At 39.8% G+C, this 27,867-nt stretch overlaps 1 protein-coding gene across 2 annotated transcripts; it reads right to left on the minus strand.

The window, feature by feature from the left end:
* Positions 1-27,810, minus strand: RIOK3 (RIO kinase 3). Of its 2 annotated transcripts, none has more exons than XM_039217959.1 (13): positions 27,573-27,810; positions 19,299-19,414; positions 18,552-18,697; positions 18,350-18,457; positions 18,008-18,117; positions 16,009-16,152; positions 15,233-15,360; positions 7,765-7,962; positions 5,942-6,101; positions 4,221-4,301; positions 4,045-4,134; positions 2,663-2,770; positions 1-1,667 (listed from the first exon to the last, which is right to left on the minus strand). In XM_039217959.1, exons 1-13 carry the CDS (start codon positions 27,633-27,635, stop codon positions 1,560-1,562), a joined length of 1,560 nt encoding a protein of 519 aa, XP_039073890.1. In that variant the 5' UTR covers positions 27,636-27,810; the 3' UTR covers positions 1-1,559. The 2 variants fall into 2 exon arrangements, with proteins under 2 accessions (XP_039073890.1, XP_039073899.1); XM_039217968.1 differs by lacking the exon at positions 27,573-27,810 and adding an exon at positions 21,502-21,778.
* Between the last annotated feature and the right edge of the window lie 57 nt (positions 27,811-27,867).

Here is a 27,867-nt window from a genome sequence, read left to right on the forward strand (position 1 = left end):
TTCTAAAATGCTCTCTTCATATTTAATATCTTAAAAAGCATGTTCACAGCACACTCCAAGAATGCCACACAGCAATGGTTTGCTGTTCTTTGTCAAACAGAGTATGTCAGAAAACAAAACAAAAAATTCTTTAAATGGTTCATGGTTTTTAAAATTAGTTCTCTGAAATTTCTGTAAAGCCAATAATCACCAGTCATCTAAATCTTTCTGTCAGAGTAGTAAACATTTCAGAAATGTAATGAATCTATCCAAAATCACACTTCTCTGAAATGCAGTTAAAAGCTATAGAACAGAAACAAAAATAAATATTTTTCTAGAAAGAACATATTTGGCATCTTAAAATAATGTTAAAGAAGCTTTCAAGTGTAAATGATGTTTAGATTTTTACTTTCTGGTACCAAACAGAAAGTTTCGGTTTTCAGTAGCAAAAAGTGTGGGTCTTTGAAGTCAATTTGACTTCAGTAACAGGAGGAATGATTACACTGTCGTTAATGAACTTCAATCCTAACAAAGCCAATGTACTTCTCAACTATAGTGCTTGATTTATAGAAGTGACATCCAGCCAGTACTAAAAATTATTAAGTGAGGCCAGTTCAAATTACTTGGTTAATTTGGTGCACACATTATTTTATACATACTCTTCATCATGTGACTATTTAATATTTCGAATTAGTTCGCTCTACTTCAAAATCAATCAGTACGCAGTCTGAATGAAATGTAAATTGAACTCTGTTTCACTGATTTCATTAAAGTATGTCAAACATAGTTAATTATTATATTCCATCCTTCTGGATAATTTACATTTTCATTATAAATGCAAAACAGTTGCACCATGAGTTCTACCCTCACCACTTCACCTAAATGTAGAAAAATTGGAAGTTAAATTTTAAAACTCTGAAGAGTTAAGAAGCTCTTATATATTTCTCTCTTTCAGAGACCTGTGATGCCTTGTCTTGGATAGGAGTATGGAAAAGAAAAATTTGGTTCACATTCATGATGTAACAATAAGCTTCTATTTCTGTCATTTTACAACCAAATTTCCATTCCTATCACCTACTAAAGAGAAGAAATCTTCCATTTGGAATCATGGTCACAACTGGGAAAAAGAATTAAGGGCTAGTTTTAGGCCAATAGAATATGTGAAGAAAGATAGAAGACAAAACAGGGAGGTGCAGTACGTTGTAATAAAAGTCTCCCTTGTAAACACACCTGTCCTTTCCTCCCATGTTTGGAAATATGACCTAAGTTTTAAAAATTCTCATCAAAACATATTATACCATGATTCCTGTAAAATCAGGTTGATTTCAGCTAGATAACCTGTAGCTGTTAAAGAATCATATTATCCTGTTCATAAGACGAGAGGTAGTGACATTTTATTCTCCCAATGCTGAGCTACAAATTCCACACATCTGGCATATGGGCTACAAGGGGAAAAAAAGCACAGAAGCACCATTGTACACTCTTCATGTTTTGGTATTTCAAGTCACCCATCACTTCATTTGCCATCGGTAGCTGACAATCACCACTGTGTCAACAATGAAAAGCAGTGGGTGTTGGTGCTATTCATCATACAGGACTGGTGGCCCTCCATCATCTTTCAAAAATGAAGCAGCTTTCCTTCCATTCTTCTGAACATGATCTTCATTCATTTTTTCCAAAGCTTCTATCTACAAAATTAATACATTGAATCCATTTGTCAAAATCTTCACAGAAACCATACCTCAGATTCAACCAGCATTTTGCCTCTCTTACTAATCTTTCCTAATGATGCCGGCCTTGAACTGGAATTACAGTGTGTGACACATAGTACAGTGTGTCATAGACATGGATTACAGTGTGCCACATACACGTATGTTTTTTACTTGATTATATTACTTGGACTAATATTTAGTGTCTTTATCAAGCTAGTAATTATGATCATAGGTCTTACTATGTACTCTATAAAGCTTTCAGGAAATAAGAAAAAGGAAATTCTAATGTTGGTTCAACAATAGTAGTACACCTACTTACTGGGCAACTGGACTGTGCTAGAGAGCAGCTGGACCATCTTCCTGTTGCTTCTCTGTCCTCATGTTCCAGCACAGCTTGGCCAAATTCAAATCATACTGAGGAGTTCTGCGACAGACTCCAAAAGCATTCTCTGCTTTGGTATACTGCTGGCAATAATTAGCTATTTCACTTTTTAATTTTTGTTCACTTTTAAGATAACTTCTCTGAAGGGAGGTTTTTTTGTTTTGGGGTTTTTTGTTTTGTTTTCATGGTTCTAGAGATCTTTATTGCAATCACTGGGTATTTCTAAGGATGACTACTGCTAACTTTCTATATTCAGTTAAGGGCAAAGACCATGTGTTCCTGTTTTCTGTGTCACCCAGAGTGCCCACCAGCCACCTCCTCATTCGTGAACAGAGGCAACAGGAGTATCCTGGAAATGGTGTTACTTGTCCCTCTGAACCAAACTGTGAACTCCTTGAAGAAGTGTTTTGCTGTAAGTCTCTCCTAGGTTTTTAAGCCCAGAAAGGATCAAAAACATCTCAAGGAAGGAAAAATCTCTAATTTTGCTTTTGAGGGGACAGAAGAATAAAATAAGCTCTGGGTTTCAGCTATCTACTCCATCCTGATCTTTATTAGCATGGTGAATGAATAATAGCTGCACACCATTTACCTCAGCTAAGAAATCAGCTTCATTATCGGCTGAGATGTTTAAGCCTGAAACAGCATTAAAGAGTTCTCGTTCACCAAGGGCTTCCTTCACTCCTCCTTTCTGGAAAAACTAGTAAAGAAATATAAATCAGCAGAAGATGTTATAGCAAGGTTCTCTTGGAAACAAAAAATAGGGACTAGTGTACTTGTAAGATACCAATGAATTCCTTCCTTAAAAATTTTTTTAATGTTTATTTTTGAGAGAGAAAGAGAGAGAGAGAGAGACAGAATCCAAAGCAGGCTCCAGGCTCCGAGCTGTCAGCACAGAGCCCAATGTGGGGCTTGAATTCATAATCATGAGATCATGAGCCAAAGTCACATGCTTTACTGATTGAGTCACCCAAGCGCCCCTTCCATAATTTCTTAAAAATTTATTTGAGAGAGAGAGAGAGAGCACACACACAAGCAGGGGAAGGGCACAGAGAGGGAGAGAGAGAATCACAAGCAGGCTCCTCGCTGTCAAGTACAGAGCCCAACATGGAGCTCAAACTCACAAACTGCAAAATTGTGACCTGAGCCAAAGTCAAGAGTCAGACGTTTAACCAAGCCACCCAGGCGCCCCCCCACTTCCATAGTTTTCAAATCACAGATTTTCCCATTTCAAGTTTAATTCTGCTGCTCAGGTTCTGCCTGCTTTTTGTCCTCTTGTACACATGCATGCTGCCTTCTGGATTTAGTTTGTTACAATGCACTTTCCACAGCTATAAATAAGCAGTATATATAAAATTGGGTGGCATTGCTTTGAATGTGTAGACTCAAAATACTCAGTAAATTCCGTGAATTAAAATCTTCAAGTAGGTTCAGAAATTATTTCCAATATGAAGTTATTCTATCATTTAGAAAGATCATTCTCATCTGAATCTGTGGCTAACAATTAATTTCCTTTAGAAACAGCAAATAAACGTGACCCAACTGTGTGATTACTGAGATTTACCTTCGCTGATCTGTTTACCTCCTAGAAACAGTGATCAGATAGTGCCACTAAGACTATTCTCCTGTAATGGTAATAACAATGGCCGTCAGCATGTAGGCCTACTAATACCAGCTTCACTTGAAGCACTGTGCATGTATTAAAGGTCTACTTGACTGCTTAAATATCTGCAGTCAAAATAAAAACTTACTCCCTTACAAATTTAATTCAATAGCCCAAACGTGAGACATGCAACCAAATTATTGTTGAAAATGAAATCTGACAAATTGATCTTTGTATTTTTATCCTGAAAGCAGTTGGTAACCAAACCCTTCCTTCAATTTCTAAGAATATGACCATTTCACTTATCTTAGGAGAAAAATATCTGAAACCGTTATCCCCTATAAAGACGACATACTACTTTAAATGCTTACCTGTGAGACATTCCTACAGTCACGGAACAAGAACTCCAGGCCATGAGGATGGGTTGGTTCTACCGACTGACTGACATCAATCAACCAGACCTATTTAAATGTAGAGCATATATTCAGGATACATTCAGTAATTTACGTCAAGATATTTGATATGGACAGCAACAAAATGTGCTCACCTTCCCAGCATGCCACAGCATGTTATACTCACTGAGGTCGGCATGTACAAGGGTACATTCATTATATAGCTGCTGCATCAGCTGTGAGGAGGCAAGGCAGACATTTAGGATATGAGCAATAATTCTAAGCCACCTATGCAACTAGGCTAACCAATACTTTCCAGAAAAAGCAAAACTATTTCTTTTGTTTGTACAGTCTAAGACTGGGTGGGGGAACACTGAGACAATGGAGGGGATGAGTAGGACACTCTATTTCCTTGTCTATGTGACAGCAACAAGATCAGGAGATCAAGGGGAAGACCACAGGCTAAGAAAGCAGCCATGTTATGGTCACTAACAGAAGATCTAAAAGCCACTTCCCTTTATAAAAGTGGGTGAAAATTTTTTTCACCTTTTTATACAAGGTAAAAAAGTACTTCCTGCCAGGCATAGTGGGGAAGAGATATTCTTACAAAATAAGTGGCATTACATATTCATTACTGATTTTTGACTGTAGAAATCAACATTAACATGTTTTATTTCTCAGCCTTACTAGAATCAAATAGGAAAACTGTATCATTCCTTCATCTCTTCCTCACCAAAGAAGTCAGAAAAATGAACCTGACTTTCCTTTCAATGTTTTCCTACTAGAAGCAGAGAAAGTTGGATCATCTCCCTAGCTCTGTCTTAAAAATTATTTGCATAACATTTTCATATTTACATCAGCTACTGCAGGATGTGAATGTTTCATGCAGAAACCACATAAAAAGCATAGAAGCTTCTCTATTGTTCAATCAAAACAAATAAAAAGGAGGTGCCTGGCTGGCTCATTTGGCCAAGCATGTGACTCTTGATCTCGGGGTTGTGAGTTCAAGCTCCACACTGGGGGTAGAGTTTACTTTTGGGGGTGGGGGGGCGGAACTACAAAGGAATGACAACAGTATCAGTAACATTTTCCTAAGCTGGGAGGCCCTCAGATGGAATTCAGTTGCTGTCCTGAAGTATAAATGGCTTCAAGACTCCTGACATGTGCCTTCCAACTCTAAGAGCTAAGCCCTCTCAAGAAGCTGTTTCCTCCTGGCTTCGGTCTTCCCCAGCACTCTCAAAATGAGGCAGAATCTGCTCCCCGCCCACTTCCTAACAAGCATTTTCTTAGCCGTTCAGAGCTATGACATTCAAGAAGGCATATAAACTAATGAGGCATGGCATCTGCCAAATGTGGAAATGTCAGCTTCTATTTAATACATGGTTTTGTAAATAAGAGCTTCATGCTTCCATGTCACTAATGCTAACCAATGAGGAGGCTTCATGGACTCCTAGGTGTACAATTGTTCTAAAGTGACTCAAGACAGCGGCATATTGATAGAAGACAAGTCTCCAATGTTAATGTTCCCTTAAAAACTTCAGTTTGTCCTTGTTAGATCACCTTAAAATAGTACCATTTTAGGAAAGTTTTTAAGATTATAAAAAAATTTTTTTTTTAATGTTTTATTTATTTCTAGGAGACAGAGAGAGAGACAGCGTGAGCAGGGGAGGGTCAGAGAGAGAGGGAGTCACAGACTGAAACAGGCTCCAGACTCCGAGCTGACAGTCAGCACAGAGCCCGACGCGGGGCCCGAACCCACGAACCGCGAGATCATGACCTAAGCGAAAGTCGGACGCTTAACCGACTAAGCCACCCAGGCGCCCCATAAAAAAATATTTTTAAAAGGTGTGTGATGGCTGTGAAAAGCACAACTTACATGAAGAGTTTGGTAGTAGGCTTCTTTCATTTCTTCACCACTGAGCTTTACTTCTTTTAATTTAGGGGCTGGAACTTGATCATGGCCAATAAAAGACATAACTAAAATGTGTTTCTTGAGTAGTACAACTGTTGGACAAGGAATTCCAGCTCTCTGCATTCTACACAGAAAGAAATAATTAAGGATGTAAAAATTAGAAGAAGAGAATATCTCACTTATTCAACAAATATCTAACAAGGGCCTGCAATGAGCTATCAAGTTCTACGCAGGGGCTGGGGATGCAGAGACAGCAAAACACAGCTTCTACCCTTACAGAGCCCACAGACTGCTAGAAGGCACAGAGAGGTAAGGAGATGATGCTGTGTGACACATGCACTGGCAGAGCTGTAGGCAGGAGCTAGAGGAGCACGTGGCAACAAGGATGGCTTAGTAGAAGAAATGGGTGAACAGGAATTAGCCAGATGAAGACAGTGTGGAGGGCATGGTGGTCTAGGGCGGGGCAGCTGTGGGAATGCATGGAGGCATTTGAGAGCTCAGTCCATCTGGGGAATGTGTATCCATCAACATAGCTGGATTGAATCAGAAGAAGGGCAATGTGGGTTGAGGTTACAGGTAGGCCTCACATCACAAAAAGGCCTTTGAACTTTACATTAAAGACTATAGGAGCTTTTGAAGAATTTTAAGAATGGCAGGGATGAGATCTCAGAAGTATAGAAAAGAGACGGGAGGGCACCAAGACCTCAGAAAATTACTCTGTTTAGAACTCCTACTAAGTAAAAGAATTCTGCCACTAATAAATACGGATAATTACATTTGAAAGCAAACATCTTTAGAAAAAACAAACTACAATTAACCTTTTAATAGATGAAGATAAGGAAAGTTTTATTCAGGAGAAAGATTATTATTATGTTAGTTGGTTGATAAAACTAACTCTTTAATTGCTTAGAGAACTGTGGAACAAGTCTAATGAATTAAAGCAAAATGCAATTTGGTCAGACTCCACCCCCACCAAATTAATAAACATTAGAAGTAATAAACATTTTCTGAAACAATTATTATTTGTAATAAACTTAACTGGAAGCTGAAAAAGACAGCATGTAGACATAAGACAAAATGTCTTATGCAGAAAATGACTTCGTTTCCCTCAAACTTTACTGAGGAAAGAAAAAAGAATATGGCTTATTCACCCCAAAAGTATGAATTCAGGGTGTGCCTGGATGGCTCAGTCGGTTAAGTATCTGACTCTTGGTTTCAGCTCAGGTCATGATCTCATGGTTCTTGAGTTTAAGCCCCGCATCGGGCTCTGAGCTGACAGTGTGCAACCTGCTTGGGATTCTTTCTCTCTCTCCCCGTCTGCCCCTCCCCTGCTCATGCTCTCTCAAAATAAATAAACTTTTAAAAAAAGTATGAATTCAGGTTATGTACAGGGTAATATTCTCTTACAGAAAACCTCATTAAACACTAGAATTTCGGGGCACCTGGTTGGCTCAGTCGGTTGAGCATCCGACTTCAGCTCAGGTCATAATCTCACAGTTCGTGAGCTTGAGCCCCCGCAATGGGTTCTGTGCTGACAGTTCAGAGCTTGGAGCCTGCTTCGGCTTCTCTGTCTCCCCCTCTCTCTCTGCCTCTCCTCCACTCGCATTCTGTCTCTCTCTCAAAAATAAACAAATATTTTTTTAAAAAACCAACCCAAGAATTTCAAGGCCCTCCATAATTTCTATTAGTAAATCTAAAAGAAAGCATAATTTTTTTTGCCTGGCTGATAAACCTAATACAGAAAGGTAATTACCCTAGATAACTTCTAGCACAATGATTTTCTTTACCTTGTGAGATTGTGCATTTCTTTTTCTGCCCACATGCGGATGATCTTACGTGGATTTAGTTTACTGAAGCGATCTTTAAACCTGAAATCATCTTTAATATATTTGTCACGATTCTTAAACTCATTAAGGGTTGTTTTAAATACCTTGATGGCACATTCTGTAGGTATAGCTTTATTATCTTCCTTTTCATCCTCCATGCTAAGTGGAAGAAAAAAAATAAGTCAGTATAAGTTGCCATCTCCGAACTAAAACAATTTCAAAATAAAAACTATGATACAAAAGTAGATCTACCTCATCTAAGAATGTCAAGCCTGGGTGTTTTTTTAAGCTTTCAAGTTTTGGATCTTAATAAAACCTTAGGATTTGGTTTTTTAAATAAAACACTTTCAAATAAATTCCTAACCAGTTTTTAGTAATCCATAATAAAATAATCTTTACTTAATGACAATGGAATCAAACTTAAGGAACAACAAAGACATACATACTTTAAAATAGGCTACAATCAAAAAAAAAAATTTAAATTAAATAAAATAAAATAGGCTACAAGCTACCTGGGATGGTTTATGGGCAAAACTCAATAAAAGCAACAAAACAGAACAGCTGTTTAAAATGTCTCTTTCACTTCTAGCAGATAAAAAGGTAAGCCAAGGGGTCCTTGGCCTATGAACACACAAGGAGGGGCAGGAGAGAATACAAGAAGTACACAACAGGACAGGTCCCTTCAGACTGGGAAGGCCCGGCAAGGCTGCAGGATATAGGTGGCAACTGAAGCAGAAGCAGAATGACGGGTAGGATGTGAACAAGCACCGTCACAGTATTAACACAAGCAGGGCTGGAAACTACAGGATGTGTCTGAGGAATAACAAACACTATAGTTAAGACTTGGCTGGAAAGAGGAAATGAAAGAAGTCAGAGCTAAGGGAAAGGATGGAGGCAGATGTGTGCAGAGCCCTGCCTGCCTGGGTGAGAAGGCTGGATGTATTTCCCAGGTGGCAGGAATCACCAAGGGCTAGAAACACTTCATGAAGATCAAGTCAACGATAATGTCAGGATGGAAGGGGGCAGAAGAGTCCAGAGGTATGGAACCTACTTAGGATGCTAATGTAACGCCCCTCGATGGTAAGCCATTGAAATGACTCGAAACATGGTGGTGGCAGTGTGGACAGAAAGGAGGACAGAAAGAAAGACAATATTTATCTTCAAATATGGGAAAGGATGTTAATCTGGAAAAGAAAGTAACTATACTTCCAGAGGATAAAAATCTAACTCAAACTCCCAACCTCTTCCTTCTGTACCTAATTTTCCCAGCTGATTCCTCTTCTGCCAGTTAGCCTCAGAAGGTCAGGGTTCTCCAACTGCTTCCCTTTCTAACTGCCTTCTCTACCTGGGACATTTCATTTAGCCCCATAGCTTTAAATATTGTCTATCTACAGGTAACTCCTACACTTCTATCCCCATCCTGACTCTCTACAGAACCTCAGGCCCATTACCTCATCCCTACTTGAATCACTCGGATGTCTAGCAGACATCTCAAACTTAACGTGTTCAAAACAGAATTCTTGTTAACTGCACCCTAAATCTGCCTTTCTTCACACTCTCATCTCAGTAAATGGCACCAGCCAGCTGCTCTAGCCAAGAACGTACCCTCTCACACCCATCCAATCCAATGGCACACACTGCTGACTCTTACCTTCGAAGCACATCCCTATAGCTTCCTATTCTTCATTTTCACTACACCTCCTCAGTCCAAAAGCACTGTTCCCCTCTCATTTAAACTATAACTTTTTAACAGACCTTACTGCTTCTTCTCTTCCCCTCCTATAATGCATTTTCCACACTGCAGTCTGAATAATCTTTCAAAACAAAAATCAAGTCACAGCTTTGGATCCCGCTGTACATAAAGAGCAGGCTCCTTACCCTGGCTGAGAGGGTCCTACCTGATCTGTTTACTTCTCCAGCTTCCTCTCTCCCCTTCACAACTGTGTTCCCAGCATACTGGCTTTCTTATAGGCTCTCAGAAATATCACGTTTGTGCCTGTCTTAAGCCATTAGCACTAGGCTGTTTTCTAGTCCAGAATGTTCTTCCACCTGACCTTTATACTGTATCCTAGATGTCATTCAAATCTTAATTTAAAGAATTGTTTTTAATGTTTATTTTTGGGAGAGAGAGAGACACAGAGCATAAGTTGGGGAGGGGCAGAGAGAGGGAGACACAGAATCTGAAGCAGGCTCCAGGCTCTGAGCTGTCAGCAGAGGCTGATGTGGGCCTGACCTCACAAATGGTGAGATCATGGGGCACCTGGGTGGCTTAGTCGGTTAAGCGTCCGACTTTCGCTTAGGTCATGATCTCGCGGTTCGTGGGTTCGAGCCCCGTGTCGGGCTCTGTGCTGACTGCCAGCTCAGAGCCTGGAGCCGGGTTCAGTCTGTGACTCCCTCTCTNTGGAGCCTGTTTCAGTCTGTGACTCCCTCTCTCTCTGACCCTCCCCTGCTCACGCTGTCTCTCTCTCTCGTCTAGAAATAAAAAAAAAAAAAAAAAAAATTAAAAAAAAACAAAAAAACAAATGGTAAGATCATGACCTGAGCCGCAGTTGGACACTTAATCAACTGAGCCACCCAGGCACCCCTCAAATCTTAGTTTAAATGTCACTGTATCAGAGAAGTCTTCCTGTCCTACTAATAAAAAGCAGTCAACTGGTTGCTATGACATCAGCATATTTTAACTACCATAACACATAGCTGATGTTTTTTGTTGGTTTATTACTATCTTGGTAGAGATTGGGGTGGAGAAGAAGTACATTCTATCAGCTCATAGATTTTCCTTATAACATTCATGGCTATATCCCCACTACCTGGAAAAGTACCTAGCACATGTCAGCTGCACAAATATTGGGGGATGGATGATTCAGTTTTTACGAGACAGATTAGAGATTCTCTACCAGCAATTCCCAGTAGTTTAAATATGTTAAGACATCTCTGTATTTTGAGATAAGCTCCCTGTCACTGGAACAGTTTAACTATAAGGTAGAAGAGACCCTGTCAAAAATACCATTGTGGAGATTCCTTATTTGGAAGGTATCTAAGATGGATTCGAACTTCTAAGATTCATCAACTTATGTCTTAGTAAATTACACATCCCTCTGTCTAGCCTGTAAGGTCATCCTTACCAATTTCCAGCTTGCTTACACAGTTTTATACTCTGTTACCTCTAAAGATACACTTTCTATTCTCATTGTCAATCTCCTCATTGCCTAAACTTCAAGCCTCCCATTTTCAGCCCTTTTATTCTTTTAAAATAATTAAATATTACAGACAAAGCTGATGTTCCCTTTGTTTACCAACCAGGTAGTTTTATTCCTTATTCCTCCTCTCCAGCGGCAAACACCATCATGGACAGTATTTTCCTACTCTTTCTAAAAGATGCATACTCACCTACACAACCATCTATATTTAAAAATCCATGTATATTATTTTCTGTATAACTTTAAAAGTTTAATAGATGGTATATTGTAAATATTAAGCAATTAGCTTTTTGCACTCAACACCAGGTTGTCGGGATTTTGTGGGTTTTGCCTATTGTTTAAAATTTAGGTTGAGGGGCGCCTGGGTGGCTTAGTCGGTTAAGCGTCCAACTTTCGCTTGGGTCATGATCTCGTGGTTCGTGGGTTCGAGCCCCGCATCGGGCTCTGTGCTGACTGCTGGCTCGGAGCCTGGAGCCTGTTTCAGAGTCTGTATCTCCCTCTCTCTCTGACCCTCCCCTGCTCACGTTCTCTCTCTCTCCTAGAAATAAATAAAATAAAATAAAATTTAGGTTGAGATCTAACTTCATCATGACCTCGTTCCTGAATGCAAATGGCAAAGATCCCCTTCTGTTCACTATTTCTATCCCATATGAAGTCTCACTTGTGCTGCACGAAAGGGAGGCATGACCAGGGCCTGCAGGGACCTCTAGAAATTGAGAGAAACCCCCACCTGACAGCCAACAATAGAGACCTCAGTGCTACAGAGGCAATAAACTGAAATGTGCCAAGGGAAGAGGACCCCGAGCTCCAGAAGGGAATGCTGCCCCCGATGCCACCCAGCATAGCCCTGAAAGACCCTGAGCAGAGAGCCCAGCTAAGCCTCGCTCACTGGAACTTCCAATCAACAGAAACTAGGAAAGAATAAATGAGCGTTGTTTTAAGCTGCTAGTCTATGATAATTTGTTACATAGTACAGAAAACTAAAAACTTTAAAAGCATCTACTCTCAGGGTTCCCGGGTGGCTTAGTCGGTTGAGCATCTAACTCTTGGTTCAGCTCAGGTCATGATCTCAAGGTTAAGTGTGATGGAGCCCCACATCGGGCGCTGCGCTGACAGCGTGGAGCCTGCTTGGGATTCTCTCTCCCTTTCTGCCACCTCCAACCCTATCCCCACTCTCTCTTTTGCTCTCTCTCTCTCTCTCAAAAATAAATATTTTTAAAAAGCATTTACTCTCAGTTGTAGAAAATCAAATGCTCTCTAGTTTTGCTAACTTACAAATACCCAAATACAGATTATAATCCTAATTCTGCCAGAAAGAAAAAGAGTTCATTCATTATCATTAGGTATAATGGAAAACGGACAAAGGATAAACAAGGCAGTTAGCAAGAAAAAGGAATATAAATGGACATAAAAGCACTTGAAAAAAATGTACAACCTTAATTATAAATAAATGCACACCAAAATATCAAAATGGTACTTTTCATCTTTTACACTGACAAAAAATTAAGTTTGATATTATTAAGCATTAATGAGGATGGGGGAACAGTTTTATACTGCTGTATAAATTAACCTTCTCACAGCACAATCTATTAATATCTACTGACATTTATAGAATGTACAACAACCTGTAGATTTGACTAGCTAATAGGGGAAATCGCATTTGTCCTACCAGTAAAATTAAAAGATAAACTCAAATTCAAGATTTCTGGCCTTTGGTGTGACATACAAGAAAAATAATTTTTATTTTTAATAAATAAAGCAAGATATGCAGCTTACTACAATGGCCAGCTGATACTCTCCATTCAATGAGGCACTCCGCTATTCAACAGAAAGGAAAAAGCGTGTATACAGTCTCTGCCCCAGCAATTTCAAAACTAGAATTCAGCTTAAGAGTGGTGTCTGGATGGCTCTAAGCATCTGACTCTTGATTTCAGCTCAAGACATGATCGCACAGTTCATGAAATCCACTCCTGCATCAGGCTCTGCACTGACAGCATGGAGCCTGCTTTGAATTCTCTCTCTCCCTCTCTCTGTTCCTCCCCAACTCATGCTCTCTCAAAATAAATAAACTTTAAATATATATATACTTGCAAAAGCACACCAAGGTGGATGTACAAAGATATTCGTATCTGCGTACCCTATCACATAATTCTCTTTTATCGACCATAACAGTTATTGCTATAATGTTCTCTTCTTGGCTATGCTACAAGCCCATTAACACAATGGAATGTACTACTATAAAAATGGGATGGTACAAGCTTAGAAAGATCTAAGATATATTAACTGAAAAACTAAGATCTTGAACAGAGAATAAAATCTCTTTTGTATAAACAAATTAAGGGATATATGCATAAAAATTCCTGGAAGACTAAACTTAAAACTGTTAAAACACAGTGGTTATCTTTGAAGAAAAGAACTGTGTGATGACAGTTGGTAAGATGGAGGCTACTTTTTATTTTAATCCTTTCTGTAGTTTTAATTTCTACCATGCGTAATCTCCCATTTTAATTTTTTTTAAATTATTTATTTATTTATTTTTGAGAGACAGAGAGAGACAGAGCATGAGCAGGGGAGGGGCAGAGAGAAAGAGTGAGACACAGAATTTGAAGCAGGCTCCAGGCTCTGAGCTGTCAGCACAGAGCCCAACACAGGGCTCGAGCCCACAAACCATGAGATCATGACCTGAGCCGAAGTCAGATGCTTAACCAACAGAGCCACCCAGGCGCCCCATAATTTGTATCAGTAAATTCTATCTGTCTGGTCTTAGGGAACACTTAGCAAAATTTGGGAAGAGGACAACAAAGCTTAAAGGAAGAAATAAATATTTATGAAGATTAATAAATACCAGGTATTATCAAATTTATGATCTCATTTATCACCACAAAAATCCGATGAGGTAAGGGTGAGGTTTTTTGGGGTTTTATTAAGTTTTTATTTATTTACTTTGAGAGAGAGCTGGTAGGGACAGAGAGAGAGAGAGAATCCCAAACAGGCTGCACACTGCAGAGTGGGGCCTAATGCAGGGTTCAAACCCACAAACCATGAGACCATGACCCAACTGAAATCCAGAGTTGGACACTTAACTGACTGAGCCATCCAGGTGCCCCAGCAAGAGTCAGTTTTCAAACGAGGTTTAGTAATTTGCTCCAGATAGCATGGCTTGAAAACTGTTGAGCTATTTTATCCTAATATTCATTTTATTCCTTTTCATTTTTAAAGTTAACATTTTAATTTAATATGTGATTACACACGTATGTCTCACCTAGAAAGGAAGATTAGTTAAATACTTAAGAAAAGCAAAGGCAAGGACTTGACCAATAATTGCCTGAATCCCATTAAGTACACAGTAAGTACATTCTGAAATTAAAGAGAGTTAGAATTCTGAAATGTATTTTAATGTTTTTGTTTGTAAATATCATTAAGGTAAAGGAATAGCTGAGGTATAGTAAGCCTTGCTGGCTGACTTCAACGGTAAGTGACCAGATGATTTCACATTCCTAGCTTAAGTAGGTTCTCTAAACAGGCTCCACTTTAAAAAGTGTCTTCCTTCCTCATGTTATTGTGAAATGAGTAAGATCTAAATAGTGTAGGATCTTTACAAGACGTTTCCTTAAATGATGCAAGATTTTTTTTTTATTTTAATGTGTATTTATTTCTGAGAGACAGACAAGAGACAGAGCACGAGTCGGGTAAGGGCAGAGAGAGAGAGGGAAATACAGAATCCAAAGCACCAGGCTCTGAACTGTCAGCACGAAGCCTGATGCAGGGCTCAAATCCACGAACCCTGAGATCATGACCTGACCCAAAGTAGGTCGCTTAACTGACTGAGCTATCCAGGTGCCCCCATGCGTGCATTATTTAAAGTTGGTATTTCTTAAAGGATCAGAGTTACAAAGGCAAGAATCAGTAACTGATCTAAGCATATCCGGCTCAACCTGGTACTAAAGAGCCCCACAGTAGAAAGACCATGGGTTTTGAGACAAACCCAAGTGCAAACTTTGTCTGCATAGAAAAAAGACTGAAGAAGTCTATGCAAATTGATTAGTGGTTATTCCTGGATGGTGAGATTAGGATGATTGTGCTTTTCCTTGTACACTCCTTATGTTGTCTAGAGACTTTCTACATCACCCTGTTTGCCATTTAGCACTGATTTTGTATAAATCCATAAATACTGGGGAGAAGGGGCTAAGATTTTATTGACACGATGGTATTGCATTTTGCTCATTTACCTCCCGCCATATGCATGAAAGACAACAGATTCCTTTCCTGTACTAATACAGCCAGTGATTGTCTCCAACATTCCAGAATTGACCATTTTATACATAAGTAAACGTGTCTTAGGATCAACTGCTTTTTCCTGTAAAAGATAAAGCACTATAAATGAGAATGACTAGTAATAACAAAACATCTTCTGAGCCATTTCTAGTATCTAACATTCAAAACATATACTTTTTACCTTTATAGTTTACCTAGATGTATATATAACAAACACCTAAAAGAGTACTGTCAAAATACAATTCATTTCTGTAACAACTCAATGCCTCTGAAAGTGAGCATCTAAAAGAACTACTAAAAATCAGACACTAGCTTAGTCAAAATCTTGTTTTATCTTTAATGTTTAAATAGCTGCTTGTGTAGTTACTGTCATTTTTCTCAAGTTTTAAAAATAACCTTATTCTCAAGATACTAGATATTATCTTCACTAACATAAAGCATTAGAGATTAAGTTATTATAAACGTCATTGTATAACAGAAACCAATATTTTAAACTGTTAAAACATTCATATTAATTATGACCACTAAAATACTAGTTTTGAGTAAGTGATTAGTGATTGCTACATCAAGTCTGAAAACTCCAACAGCAAAGCTCCTTGGGTTTTATTTATAACTCTGATTTGAAAAGTCAATAGCATGGAAAAAATATCAAACATGAAGTTTCGTTTCTTCCCCAAATATGAAGTTTTCTAATATGAACTTCCAATAAAAAAAATGTAAGAAAACTTACTGCAGTAGAATGTTCCTTTTTCTCATGGAGGCGGGCACTCCGACGTTCTTCTGAGTAGGCATGTTGTTTTAAAGCATTGAAAACATGGTTTGATAGTTTTAAATCCATTCCAATTCCATCTCCTACCTGAAACTCAGGTGCGAACTGCCAAAAAGAAGAAAAATTGGCATCCAAGTACTTTAAAAGGGGGTGGTAATAACAAAAAAACAAGATCAGTCTTTACTTGGAATAGGTTTCTTACTCAATACGTGAATAGAATACACAAGCAGAACCCACAGGTATTACAGGAAAAAAATAATAAAGTGACTCACTAAAAAACGCCACAGAAAGGAGAGCAAGGCTATGTAAGAAAAGCACAGAGAATAATGAATCACATCTAAAAACTAAGGCATTTCAGCATATGCTTTGCACCTTGCTTTTACATTAGACAAAAGACACATTATATTTTGAAGGTTACACCAAACCTTACCAAAGAAATACAATCTTATAATTATTTTTGAGACCTGGGTTAGTATATAGCAAGCTCTGCCCACACTATAACAATTATGTTCTAGAGCTGCACTGTCCAATGTGGTAGCCACTAGCCACATGGAGAAATTTAAAATCAGATAAATTAAAATTAAATTAAAAATTCAGCTCTTCAGGGGCGCCTGGGTGGCTTAGTCGGTTAAGCATCCGACTTTCGCTTAGGTCATGATCTCGCGGTTCGTGGGTTAGAGCCCCGCGTCGGGCTCTGTGCTGACTGCCAGCTCAGAGCCTGGAGCCTGTTTCAGAGTCTGTGTCTCCCTCTCTCTCTGACCCTCCCCTGCTCGTGCTGTCTCTCTCTCTCTCCTAGAAATAAAAAAAAAAAAAAAAAAAAAAAATTCAGCTCTTCAGCTGCATCTCCTAAATTTCAAGCGCTCAACTGTCAAATGTGGTTACTGTTGGTTAACATGGATATAGAACATTTCTATTATCAAATAAAGTTCTACTGGAGAGGGTGGTTCTAGAGTCAGGTCTGGCCTATTTCTAGAATTTAATAATAAGTTTATAAGGTACCTAGCTGGCTCAGGCAGTTGGAGCATGTTACTCTTGATCTTGGGGTTGTGGGTTTGAGCCCCACTCTGGGTGTAGAGATTACTTAAAAATAAATTAAAAGATGGGGCGCCTGGGTGGCTTAGTCGGTTAAGCGTCTGACTTTCCCTTAGGTCATGATCTCGCGGTTCGTGGGTTCGAGCCCCGCGTCGGGCTCTGTGCTGACTGCCAGCTCAGAGCCTGGAGCCTATTTCAGAGTCTGTCCCCCTCTCTCTCTGACCCTCCCCTGCTCACGCTGTCTCTCGCTCTCTCTCTCCTAGAAATAAATAAAAATATTTTAAAAAAATAAAAATAAAAAAAATAAAAGAAATTAAAAGAAAAATTTAAATAAATAAAAAATTCTAAAGTCTAAATGTTTTCTATTAACCACAATATTTATAAGTGAGAAAGCATGCTAATTTTTCTTCCTTTTCTATTTCTTAATTACATTTTATTTCTGATTTTGCAGAGGTAGTTCGGGCACAAAATAAAAAAAATTAAAATGTATAAAATAGTAGAAAGTATTTCTCTCTCCCATTCATGTCCCCCAGTCACCATTGTTCTGTTTCTTGAGTGGGGGGTGCTATTTTATGGAAAATAATATGCTGAAAAATAAATACGCTGCTTTCATAATAACTATTTCTTAAATTTAGAATCAATACAAATCAAACCAGTTTTCTTAATATTGTTGTAGAATTTTATTCTGAGGTCCATTCTCATTAGTGTCTTAGTTTTCATAGTACTGCTATATTATTATCTAAAACATCTTTAGCCCCATCCTTATGAAGGATATTTTTATAAATTTAAGATATTATACTTATTTTTTTAATTTTTAAATATTTTTACTGAAGCATAGTTGATAAGGTACTGTATTTAGAACCCCATTTTTTTTTTTAACTATGCCAATAAAACTCTTGATTCAGAGATAATACTTCCTGTAACTTACATTTTCCATTCTGGCTGTATTCTTTCTCCCACATACTACTTCATCATGTTTGGTGGTGATGTCTTTTCCTTTTCCAATAAAACCCTTTTTGGGAGTAGGAACTGGTTTTGCTAAAGGCGATTAAGACAAGCCAAGTTTATGTAAAGATAGCAAAGACTAAATTGCTACATTCAATATTGTCTGAAAAGATATCTGAATCTAATAGTAAGTTACCAAATGATATTCAAAGATAAATGTAAAATACAAGGATCCACTGGAAAACTTAGTGTTCCTCTGTCCCTGTCCTATACCTCCTTTCCCTGGCCTCCCCCCCCGGCCCCCAGAAAATAAAAGCATTGATACCTGGTATGTAGGGATCATCACGAGTGTCTTGCCAGTCAACCTCATCCTCGGAGCTATCGCTGTCTTCATAAGGATGCACTTTTCGATAATTTTCAAAGGAAATGGAAACTTAAAAAGGCAAAAATAGTTGAAGATGTATTTAGGAGCATATTATAAGCATTTCTTGCCACCCGATGGAGTTGTCTTAATAAGATCACAGTACCTTTGCTATCTCCATTGAATTTTTTTTCTTCACGCCTAAGCTGTGCATCGTATTCTCTGTCAAATTCCATCTGTAGCATCTGGGCCAGCATCAGGTCGCTGGAAGTATCAGTGTTTTCTCCAGTAATAAATGGTCCTTCAGCAACACTATTCCAAAAAAGGCAAAAGAAACTAATATAATGTGCTTGCGTAAACTGATGCTACCGATTATGAGAGGAGAGTGTGCCTTTTCACTGTTACAAACTGTAATGAAGGAGCAATGGGAAAACTTGCCCAAATCATTCACCTTCTCTCCAGCTGTGCTCTGGCCAATTGGCAGGCACTTGTGAGAGCACCAACCAGGATGAAGAGAGCTGCACGAGAAAGCTAAAGGGACTATAATAAAATCCAAACTGCTTTGTTCTGTGTTCTGGAGAGATAGCATATATACGAAAAGATAAACTATAAACATTTGATCAAAACTGTAGCCTACTTCAGCAGTTGCTAATTTGGGGATCATGTGATTCAACTATTGTAATAAATGAAACCCAGAGAAATAGAGGAATTTGCCCAAGATAGTACTGACAACTAATTACAGAATCAGGACCAAAATACAAATATCAGTGAACTCCCCGTATGGTGCACTTTCTACTGCATTGCTTTTCAAAATGTTATTTCTTAATCACTGGCCATGACAATAACTAATTGAATCCTTAAACCTTTATAATAAGCTGCTAGACAAAATAGATTCTTTGTAAATTTTACTTACGAAACTTCAGGAAAAGCAGCAGCTTCTTCTTCTAACTGCAATTCTTTAGCCAGCTGTTCACTCATTACATCAGCCAAGGAACAAGATATTGTGTTTTGAGGGGTAGCCCATGGACACTATTTAAAGAAAAAGAAGGGGTTAATTCATAACAATGAAAAGTACCTTCCAAACTTGAAATAAGACTATCTTTTGAGAATTAAACTAGTTAAAATCAACTCAAAATAAACAACTACCTACTTACAGAAATCATCTTGGGGCACCTGGCTGGCTCAGTTGGTTAAGTGTCTGACTTTTGATCTCAGCTCAGGTCGTGATCTCATGGTTCATGGCATCAAGCCCCACAGGGGGCTCTGAGCTGACAGCATGGAGCCTGCTTGGGATTCTCTCTCTCCCCTCTCCTTCTCTGCCCCTACCCTGCTCACACGCACATGCATGCTCTCTCTCTTTCTCTCTCTCTCTCTCAAAAAAAAAAAAATCATCTTAAGAGTAAAAAGATCTCCCATCTCAAATCTAACCAAGGATAAATGTAAACCACATTTGCCAAAAGCATCTTTTTTTAAAAAAATTTTTTAATGTTTTATTTATTTCTGAGAGAGACAGCGTGAGCAGGGGAGGGTCAGAGAGAGAGGGAGACACAGAATCTGAAACAGGCTCCAGGCTCTGAGCTAGCTGTCAGCACAGAGCCCAACACAGGGCTCAAACCCACGAACCGAGAGATCATGACCTGAGCTGAAGTTGGCCACTTAACTGACTGAGCCACCCAGGTGCCCCCCAAAAGCACTTTCTAACCTGTTTGGAAGGTGTGTTCTTTTTTTTTTTTTTTTTTTTGACAAGTGTGTCTTTTTAGTTAAGGAAAATACCAGGCTATCATAGCATCACCCCACTACTTAATGAGTTCATATAACCATCCTTGTTCTGATTTCATGCTCATCAAATAATCTACAGCTTATAATCTGGCTTCCCATGTAGATTCCCTCTCTTTTTTTTTTTTTTTTTTAAGATTTTATTTTTAAGTACTCTCTACACCTAAGGTGGGCTCAAATCCACAACCCTGACACCAAGAATCTCATGCTTTACTGACTGAGCCAGCCAGACATCCCTGTAGATTCTCTTTTAGGAACAGACTGTACCAACTACCACAATTCAAAGCCCACTTAGAAGTTACACTTCGTTCTAATTTAAGGAGTAAGTCTTCTATGTGTCTAAAGTGTGTGTCAGCCCCTCACAAGACATCTGAGGATATGTTAAAACAAAAATAACAATGAAAAACAATAAAAACTACATTTCTGAACTACAAGAGCTGAGAAACAGTCTTGAAATAATACCACTGCAACAAAGCAATATGCTGTGAGACTCTTGGTGAACAATCACCCAGTTGGCCTTTCTCAATGACATCACTATCTCAGCCCTCTTGAAATACAAGCTGTAAGTTTATTTTATTACAATTCCTAGGTTTTGAGGTCAGCTTTACTTATTAGCAGAGGCAAATGATCACATTTGATAGTCTAGTGATTAAACCACTAATACTGAATAACACGTCTAAATCTCTCTTGAACTGACCCAGCTTTCTCTGCCTCCCTTCTGAGATTCTACTCCAAGGTATCATCCACCCATCAACAGGCTACTCTAAAAGAGCCCTAACTAATCTTTCTGGTTCCAGTCCTGCTTCTTTACATTTTCCATACCACAGCACAATTTTAGAAAATGCAGATTTGGTTAGTTCAGTTTCCTTACTTACAGCTCTTTGATTGTTCTAATGTTTCCCGCTGCCTTTAGGATAAAGTCCAAACGTATCCCTTAACTACTGCCAAGTGTCTAATTTAGAATACAGCATATGATGATACATGTTTTAGCCACAACACTTTTAAACCAAGTTTAGGTCCTCCAGCTGGCCTATGACCCTTGTTCAGTTTCCACAGCATTGAGATTCAGGAATTTACTTGGTTCAGATTGTTAGGGTGAAGCTCTTACGGGTGACAGATGATAACTATATTTATGACTAAGTGAATCAGAATCAAGTTTTATCAAGTCTTATCCTGAGATTAATGAGATGCACCAGGCCCCCAGCACATACCTAATCCTAGCCTACTGCAGAATTATTCCAGCCTTACATAAAGCCAGATGTGGAGAGAACAAGAGAGGCTTCCTCAAGGTCTGGTGTGACTTTCGGTCACTCAGATCTTATCAGCAATTGAGCACTCACCTGGTGAGGATTTTGAGGTCTGGAACCTTGAAGTTCTCTGTAATCTGGAGAATACAGCTCTCTCTTTGCCACGTGACTTCTGAATCTTCTAGGTAGAATACATAATGCTGCCCCCTAACCTAGATGCCTGGTCTGATCAGTTTTCAAAGTCCAGGTTCCAAAAGGCAAATGACAGTCTCCTCTAACTCAGATCTGTCAACCACATTTCACAATAACTAATAGTAGAATCACAGACAACACTGGAATAGTCACTGTATCTGAATCACTTGCCTAATGTACAAAACTTACATAGATTATTCGAGACACAGCAACTGTGTAATTACAATACCACCCCCATTTTACAGATTTAAAAACTGAGACACAGAAAGGTTTTTTTTGTAACCCCAAATAACACTGCAGATGGAAGTGCTGAGATTTGATCTAAGGCAGTTTGCTATACTGCTTCCCTAATCACCCTGTCTTGGAATGTGAGAAGCAAACTTTTGTACCGCCTGCAGTAGGAAATCCAAATTCCTCAACAAGGAAGGCCCTCCACAATTTGACCTACTTTATCTTTTCAGTCTCAACTCTTACCTGCCTGTGCTCTAGTCACAATAATTATATACTCATTATGGCATACTCTCACCCCTCCATGCCTTCACAAATGCTCTTCTCAGTGTATTTGCTTCCTTCTCTATTTCCCCCAATTGTCACCAACTCCTTAAGGCTCTCTCAGTTTCATCAGACAAAATCAGATCCTTGCCTTTGTGTTCCCACACCACTGTGCACACACTGTAAGTACAGGGCCAATGACTGTATTACTGTATAAGCCACAATACAACATGAGCCCCTCGAAGGGCAAGTCTTCTCAATCTCAGAACCCAGCACAGAGCTTCAGACATAAAGAGACACTCAGGTGTTCACTGAATAACATGTGCTGAAAAGAAACAGGGAATATTTTACAGAACTGCCAGGCTGTCCCCAGGCTGTAGAGGTGTGAGGCCTTTCTACACTTCTACTATCCTAACATCCCTTTCTCCATCTTGAAATAGGCCCCCCTGGCTAGCCATTTCTGGTGCTTCTAGCTATTTGTCAGCAGTCAATTAAGACGTTAAACAAAGTATTAGCTGACAATTACTCAGAAGAGGCAAAATTGACAGGTGGTGACTTTATTTTGAGGCAAAGACTGACTGACACCCAAGAGAGACTGAACCAGAAAAAGAAACACATAGAGACCACAGAGCCCCAAGATATCCTAACTGCCCGTTCCTACTGATCTTGCTCCTTGAAGCCTTGTACTCTAGAGCTGTACTCCCCTTCCTTGAACATCTGCTGACCAGCTCAGCTGGGCTGACCCACACCAGGGCAACTTTCATGGGTAAAGGTAAATAAGACTTCACAAAGGCTGCCCAAACACCTCAAACTAGCAGTCAAAAGGCCTCCATAAAAATTTCTGGGCTGGAGGGACACCTGCCAGACAGGGGCCAGTCCTCCACAGGCACAAGAGGTTCATCTTCTCAACGGAGCTTCAGATAATTTACTGGGGGTTCCTCCTATGCATCGGCACCACGAGGTGTATATAGAGGAATCCTTTGTCATCATCTTGCAACTCCTTGATAAACCAAACACTCTTTACGAATAGAGAAACTTCACAAAATTTTAAAAATTTATGATAAATTTAAGGAGATAGAATAAGAGCCCTAGATATCTAATCTTGCCTCACCTTCACTGTCCAATGTCCTTTCTCGTTATTCCCCTCATCAACATAAACCCCCCCACAGCAAGATCTGATGGGAAACCCCACACAACCTTTGCTAGTCATTCTGCTCCAAACATGACATCTATCAAGCCCTTAACCAGCTCCCTGATTCTTTCTTTCCCGTTTGCTGAAGGCCCCTGAGACCCGACCTGTTTTCCCCTCCTCTAGGAAACCCACCACTGCTCCGTGGAGTTCTTTACAACTACCACCAGGCTGGCTGTAGACTAGAAGGAAATTATCCCCCTTTCCTTCCAGCTCCTAAAGATGCATCCTTGCTGCTCATCCTGCAGACAACTGTGGGCAAGAATCAAGTAAATAAAAAACAGCAAACATGAAGGAGGCACGTAATAACAAAAATCCAGTCCTCAACTTGAAGCAAGCCAAGAGAATCATAATCCACAGGAAGGTCTCTTTTCTGCCCATGCAACTAAGAGATACAATCTGGATAAAACATTTAAGTGGGTAATTTTACTTCTCAAGACAAGGTCTCTGGAAAACATTATCTGGGTTTATATAACACTAATTTTTTTTAAACTTTTAACATTAGAATACTTTCACATTTACAGAAAAATAGCAAAGGTGGCATAGAGTTCCCAAATATCCCATACCCAGTTTCCCCTGTACTGGTATTGTACATTTGCCATAATTAATATACCAGTATTTATACACTTTATTATTATTAATAACTAAAGTCCATACTTATTCAGATTTCCTTAGTTTTTCTGTAATGTCCTTCTGTAATGTCTTTTCTGTAATGTCCTTCTCCTTCAGAATCATGATCAATCCACCACACCATATAACATCTAGTCAGCATGTCTCTTTAGGTCCCCCTTGGCTGGGAGTTTCTCAGACTTTGTTTATGATGACCTTGACAGTTTTCAGGAGCACCATGAATTAATTTTTTACAGCTTTCTTTCCAACAGAGCTACACATTTCCTCACTTTTACCTTAAGTTTGCCAATTCTCTCTTCTTGGAATATCTGTTAAAATTCTTTGTCTATAGGGGCGCCTGGGTGGCTTAGTCGGTTGAGCGTCCGACTTTCGCTCAGGTCATGATTTCACGGTTCGTGGGTTCGAGCCCCGCGTCGGGCTCTGTGCTGACAGCCAGCTCAGAGCCTGGAGCCTGTTTCAGAGTCTGTGTCTTCCTCTCTCTCTGACCCTCCCCTGCTCACGCTGTCTCTCTCTCTCTCCTAGAAATAAATAAAACATTTAAAAAAAAATTCTTTGTCTATAATAGCAGTTAGGCATTTTATAACTGGCACCCCAAGATCCTGGGGGAGGGGTCCCCAAGACTCTTTCAGGGTGTCCTTGAGATCAAAATTATTTTGTACTAAGACATTCTTTGTCTTTTCCACTCTTATCCTCTCAAGAGCATAGGAAGGAGGGGAATCTGGGTGGTTCAGTCAGTTTAGTGTCCAACTCTTGATTTCTGCTCAGGTCGCTGTCCTAGGGTCGTGAGATGGGAGCACTGAGTCTGGCTCTGTGCTGAGCATGGAGGCTGCTTGAGATTCTCTCTCTCTCGCCCTCGGCCCTTCTTCCCCACTCTCACCCTCTCTCTTACTCTCTCTCAAATAAAATATCATATCTACATCAGATATGATAATATCACCCTGATGGCTCCTGGAATATTACTTGTATATTCTTGCATTTTCCAAAATTTTCTAAGGTAGTAGGTTTAGGATATAAATATGCATTTTTATTTTCTTTATTTTAAGATTTTTTTTAATGTATATTTATTTTCGAGAGAGAGAGAGAGCATGCTTGCGAGAGAGTGCACACAAGGAGGGCTGGGGCAGAGAGAGAGAGAGAGGGAGACGGATCTGAAACAGGTTCTGTGCTGTCAGCAAAGAGCCTGATGCTGGGCTTGAACTCATAAACTGAGAGATCATGACCTGAGCCGAAATCAGGTGCTTAACTTACTGAGCCACTTAGGTGCCCCTAAATGTGCACTTTTAGACATTAGTTCAGTTTGTTCTCAGTACATCTACTGTGTTCTTATTAGCTGTCTTTGATTAGACCTGCTATAATCTACACACTTGTGAGAACAGATTCTTCTCATGCTTCAACTAAAACATACACAGCAGACTAAAAGAAAAAAGTTCTCCTATTAAGTCAGATATTAAAGAGATTTGCAAAAATACAAAACAATACTATACCACTAATTTTTGTTTGTTTTAGAAAATGAAGGAAGAGATTACATGTAAAAATGTTATTTGTAGGGGCACCTGGGTGGCTCAGTTGGTTAAGCTTCCAACTTTGGCTCAGGTCATGATCTCATGGTTCACGAGTTTGAGCCCCACATTAGGCTGTGTGCTGACAGCTCAGAACCTAGAGCCTGCTTCGAATATTCTGTGTCTCCCTCTCTCTCTGCCCCTCCCCCATTCATACCCTGTCTCTCTCTCTCTCTCAAAAATAAATAAAACATTAAAAAAAATTTATGTTATTTGTATTAACACATAACAGCTTTTATAGCATTTAATACAATTTTTTCATACCTCAGTTTTAATTTCTGATATGACAAATATCAATAGATGTAACCAATATAAACAAAATTCTTTGGGCTCCTCAATGATTTTTAACAGTGTAAATTGGTCCTAACCAAAAAGTTTTGGGAATCGCTGGTCTTTGACGTTTTTCCCATCTTTCAAGACCTTCCTTAAATCTCTACCTTGTCCATGAAGGCTTCTATAATCACTTCAGTCTTCTAAGCAGGAGAGGATTAAGAAATACCTGCAGGATCTAATTGTTTTCCCTGCGAAAATGCAGTTTTCCCAGCAGAATATCAATAAACCCTAGGATTATTTTTTTGCTGAACGATAAAACTGAAACTTTCTATTTCTTTTTTTTTTTTTAATGTTTTATTTATTTCTAGGAGAGAGAGAGAGAGAGAGACAGCGTGAGCAGGGGAGGGTCAGAGAGAGAGAGGGAATCACAGACTCTGAAACAGGCTCCAGGCTCTGAGCTGGCTGTCAGCACAGAGCCCGACGCAGGGCTCGAACCCACGAACCGCGAGATCATGACCTAAGCGAAAGTCGGACGCTTAACCGACTAAGCCACCCAGGCGCCCCTGAAACTTTCTATTTCTGATGACGTATCCTTAAATGAAAATGACTGATAATGAACATTTTATTATTGAATTAGTTTTCTAAATGAAATTTGTTCAAACATTATGTATTCTGAGCAAAGATTGTCTCATTTGGCATTTTTATCAGCCATTATGTGCTTAGCTGGATGAATTTAACATGTGAAGTATACATTTGTTAGTATTCAGCTACTGATTTTGTCTTTTTATGTCTGTTGATCTTGGCCTTATAAACACGGCTTGATAGAAAAAATTACACAAAGTAACATGTAGATGTAACCACATGTGCGAACTGATTCTCTTAAATTCTCCCTGCAGTTGTAGAACTTTCATAAAATTAACTTTAATTAAACTGTCATACTTTTCTTAATAGCTAATTATTTCCCCTTTCTCTGTTAAGACCTAGCCTAAAGATCTAATAAAATGAGTGACCCTTCCCACGGAACAAATATTCCATGACAGCATGTGAAAACCCATTAAGAAGCTATAAAAGTTGGATTCCTTCACAATCTTAATTTGAGGAACACAACATCCCAACTGAAGCACTCTTGCTTTCAAGCAAATCCTCAACTAAGTGGCAGTAGAGTCTTTTCCTCCTTCTGATGAAACTATCATGCAGAGGCACAGTCTTGAAAACCAGAAATCAAACGTGAAATAAACCTAATAGTTGGCCATTACAGGAAAAAGCTTAAACGTTAAAGCCCAGGCAGATAATGAGAATTCATAACCGATTTTATAGTATGCAGTGCACACGAGTAGTGCTTTGAGGGACGAAGGTGCGCCCGGATTCACCATTTACTACTTCACAAACAAGAAACTGACTAAGGAGGATACCCGCATTTGTCAACAGCTGCCTACATGGCCTTTCAGCCAGGCTTTCGGTGTATTATTGGGCTGACTCACTTGGCCCATGACAAACAAGATAGTGCTTGTTTTCCCTCAAACGTCAGAGTCTCTAAGCCAGCCCTGCCCAAATATTTGCTACCGAGGTTCACAAATCAAGGTGCTGAACTAGAGATAGCCCAAACCAAGGAGAGTAGTCACTGGCAGCCCCAGCCGCCCCCCTAGCCTCCCCCATGCCACTTGGGCAGCGCCGCCCCCCGCCCCCACCGTCCGAGCTCGCCGGGGTCCTGCTCAGAACTTCCCCCAATCACCTGCGGAGCCGCCTCGGTGCCTGTCACCTCTCCGGGCATTCCGGGAGGGCCAGCCCGGGTGACCAAGACAGGTGCGTCAGCCGCGACCGCCACTCACCTTGCTGGGTCCCCAGGCCGCTGCAGGTCCGGGCTCAGGCGATGCCACTCCGACCAGATCCATGTTGGAAAAGAAGCCAGCGACGAGAACAGGGAAGACAGGTGGCAGGACCGGGAAGCAGCCTCCGCCGAGGAGACAGGCGGCGGGGCTGGGGCGATGGGGCTGCTGGTGCCGGAGCTGAGGTGACAGATGGCGGCGCGGCCGCGTCCGGAACTAGATCTCTTCTCTTCCGCCCTCTCCGCTGGGACCGTCGCTTCTGATAGGCCGCCCGCTCGGGGCTCCCGGTTTTGCCTCA

The sequence above is a fragment of the Hyaena hyaena genome, unplaced genomic scaffold (genome assembly GCF_003009895.1).
Source record: "Hyaena hyaena isolate Hyena2069 unplaced genomic scaffold, ASM300989v1 scaffold_14, whole genome shotgun sequence".
NCBI lineage: Eukaryota > Metazoa > Chordata > Mammalia > Carnivora > Hyaenidae > Hyaena > Hyaena hyaena.

Excerpts from the sequence above, each read along its gene's own strand:
- RIOK3 (XM_039217959.1), bottom strand. The coding sequence starts at position 27,635 with ATGGATCTGGTCGGAGTGGCATCGCCTGAGCCCGGACCTGCAGCGGCC. Across the intron at positions 7,963-15,232 it reads TTTCATGCATATGGCGGGAG|CATGGAGGATGAAAAGGAAG; the intron begins GTAAATGAGCAA and ends TCTTCCACTTAG. Across the intron at positions 4,135-4,220 it reads TGCTGTGGCATGCTGGGAAG|GTCTGGTTGATTGATGTCAG; the intron begins GTGAGCACATTT and ends ACATTTAAATAG.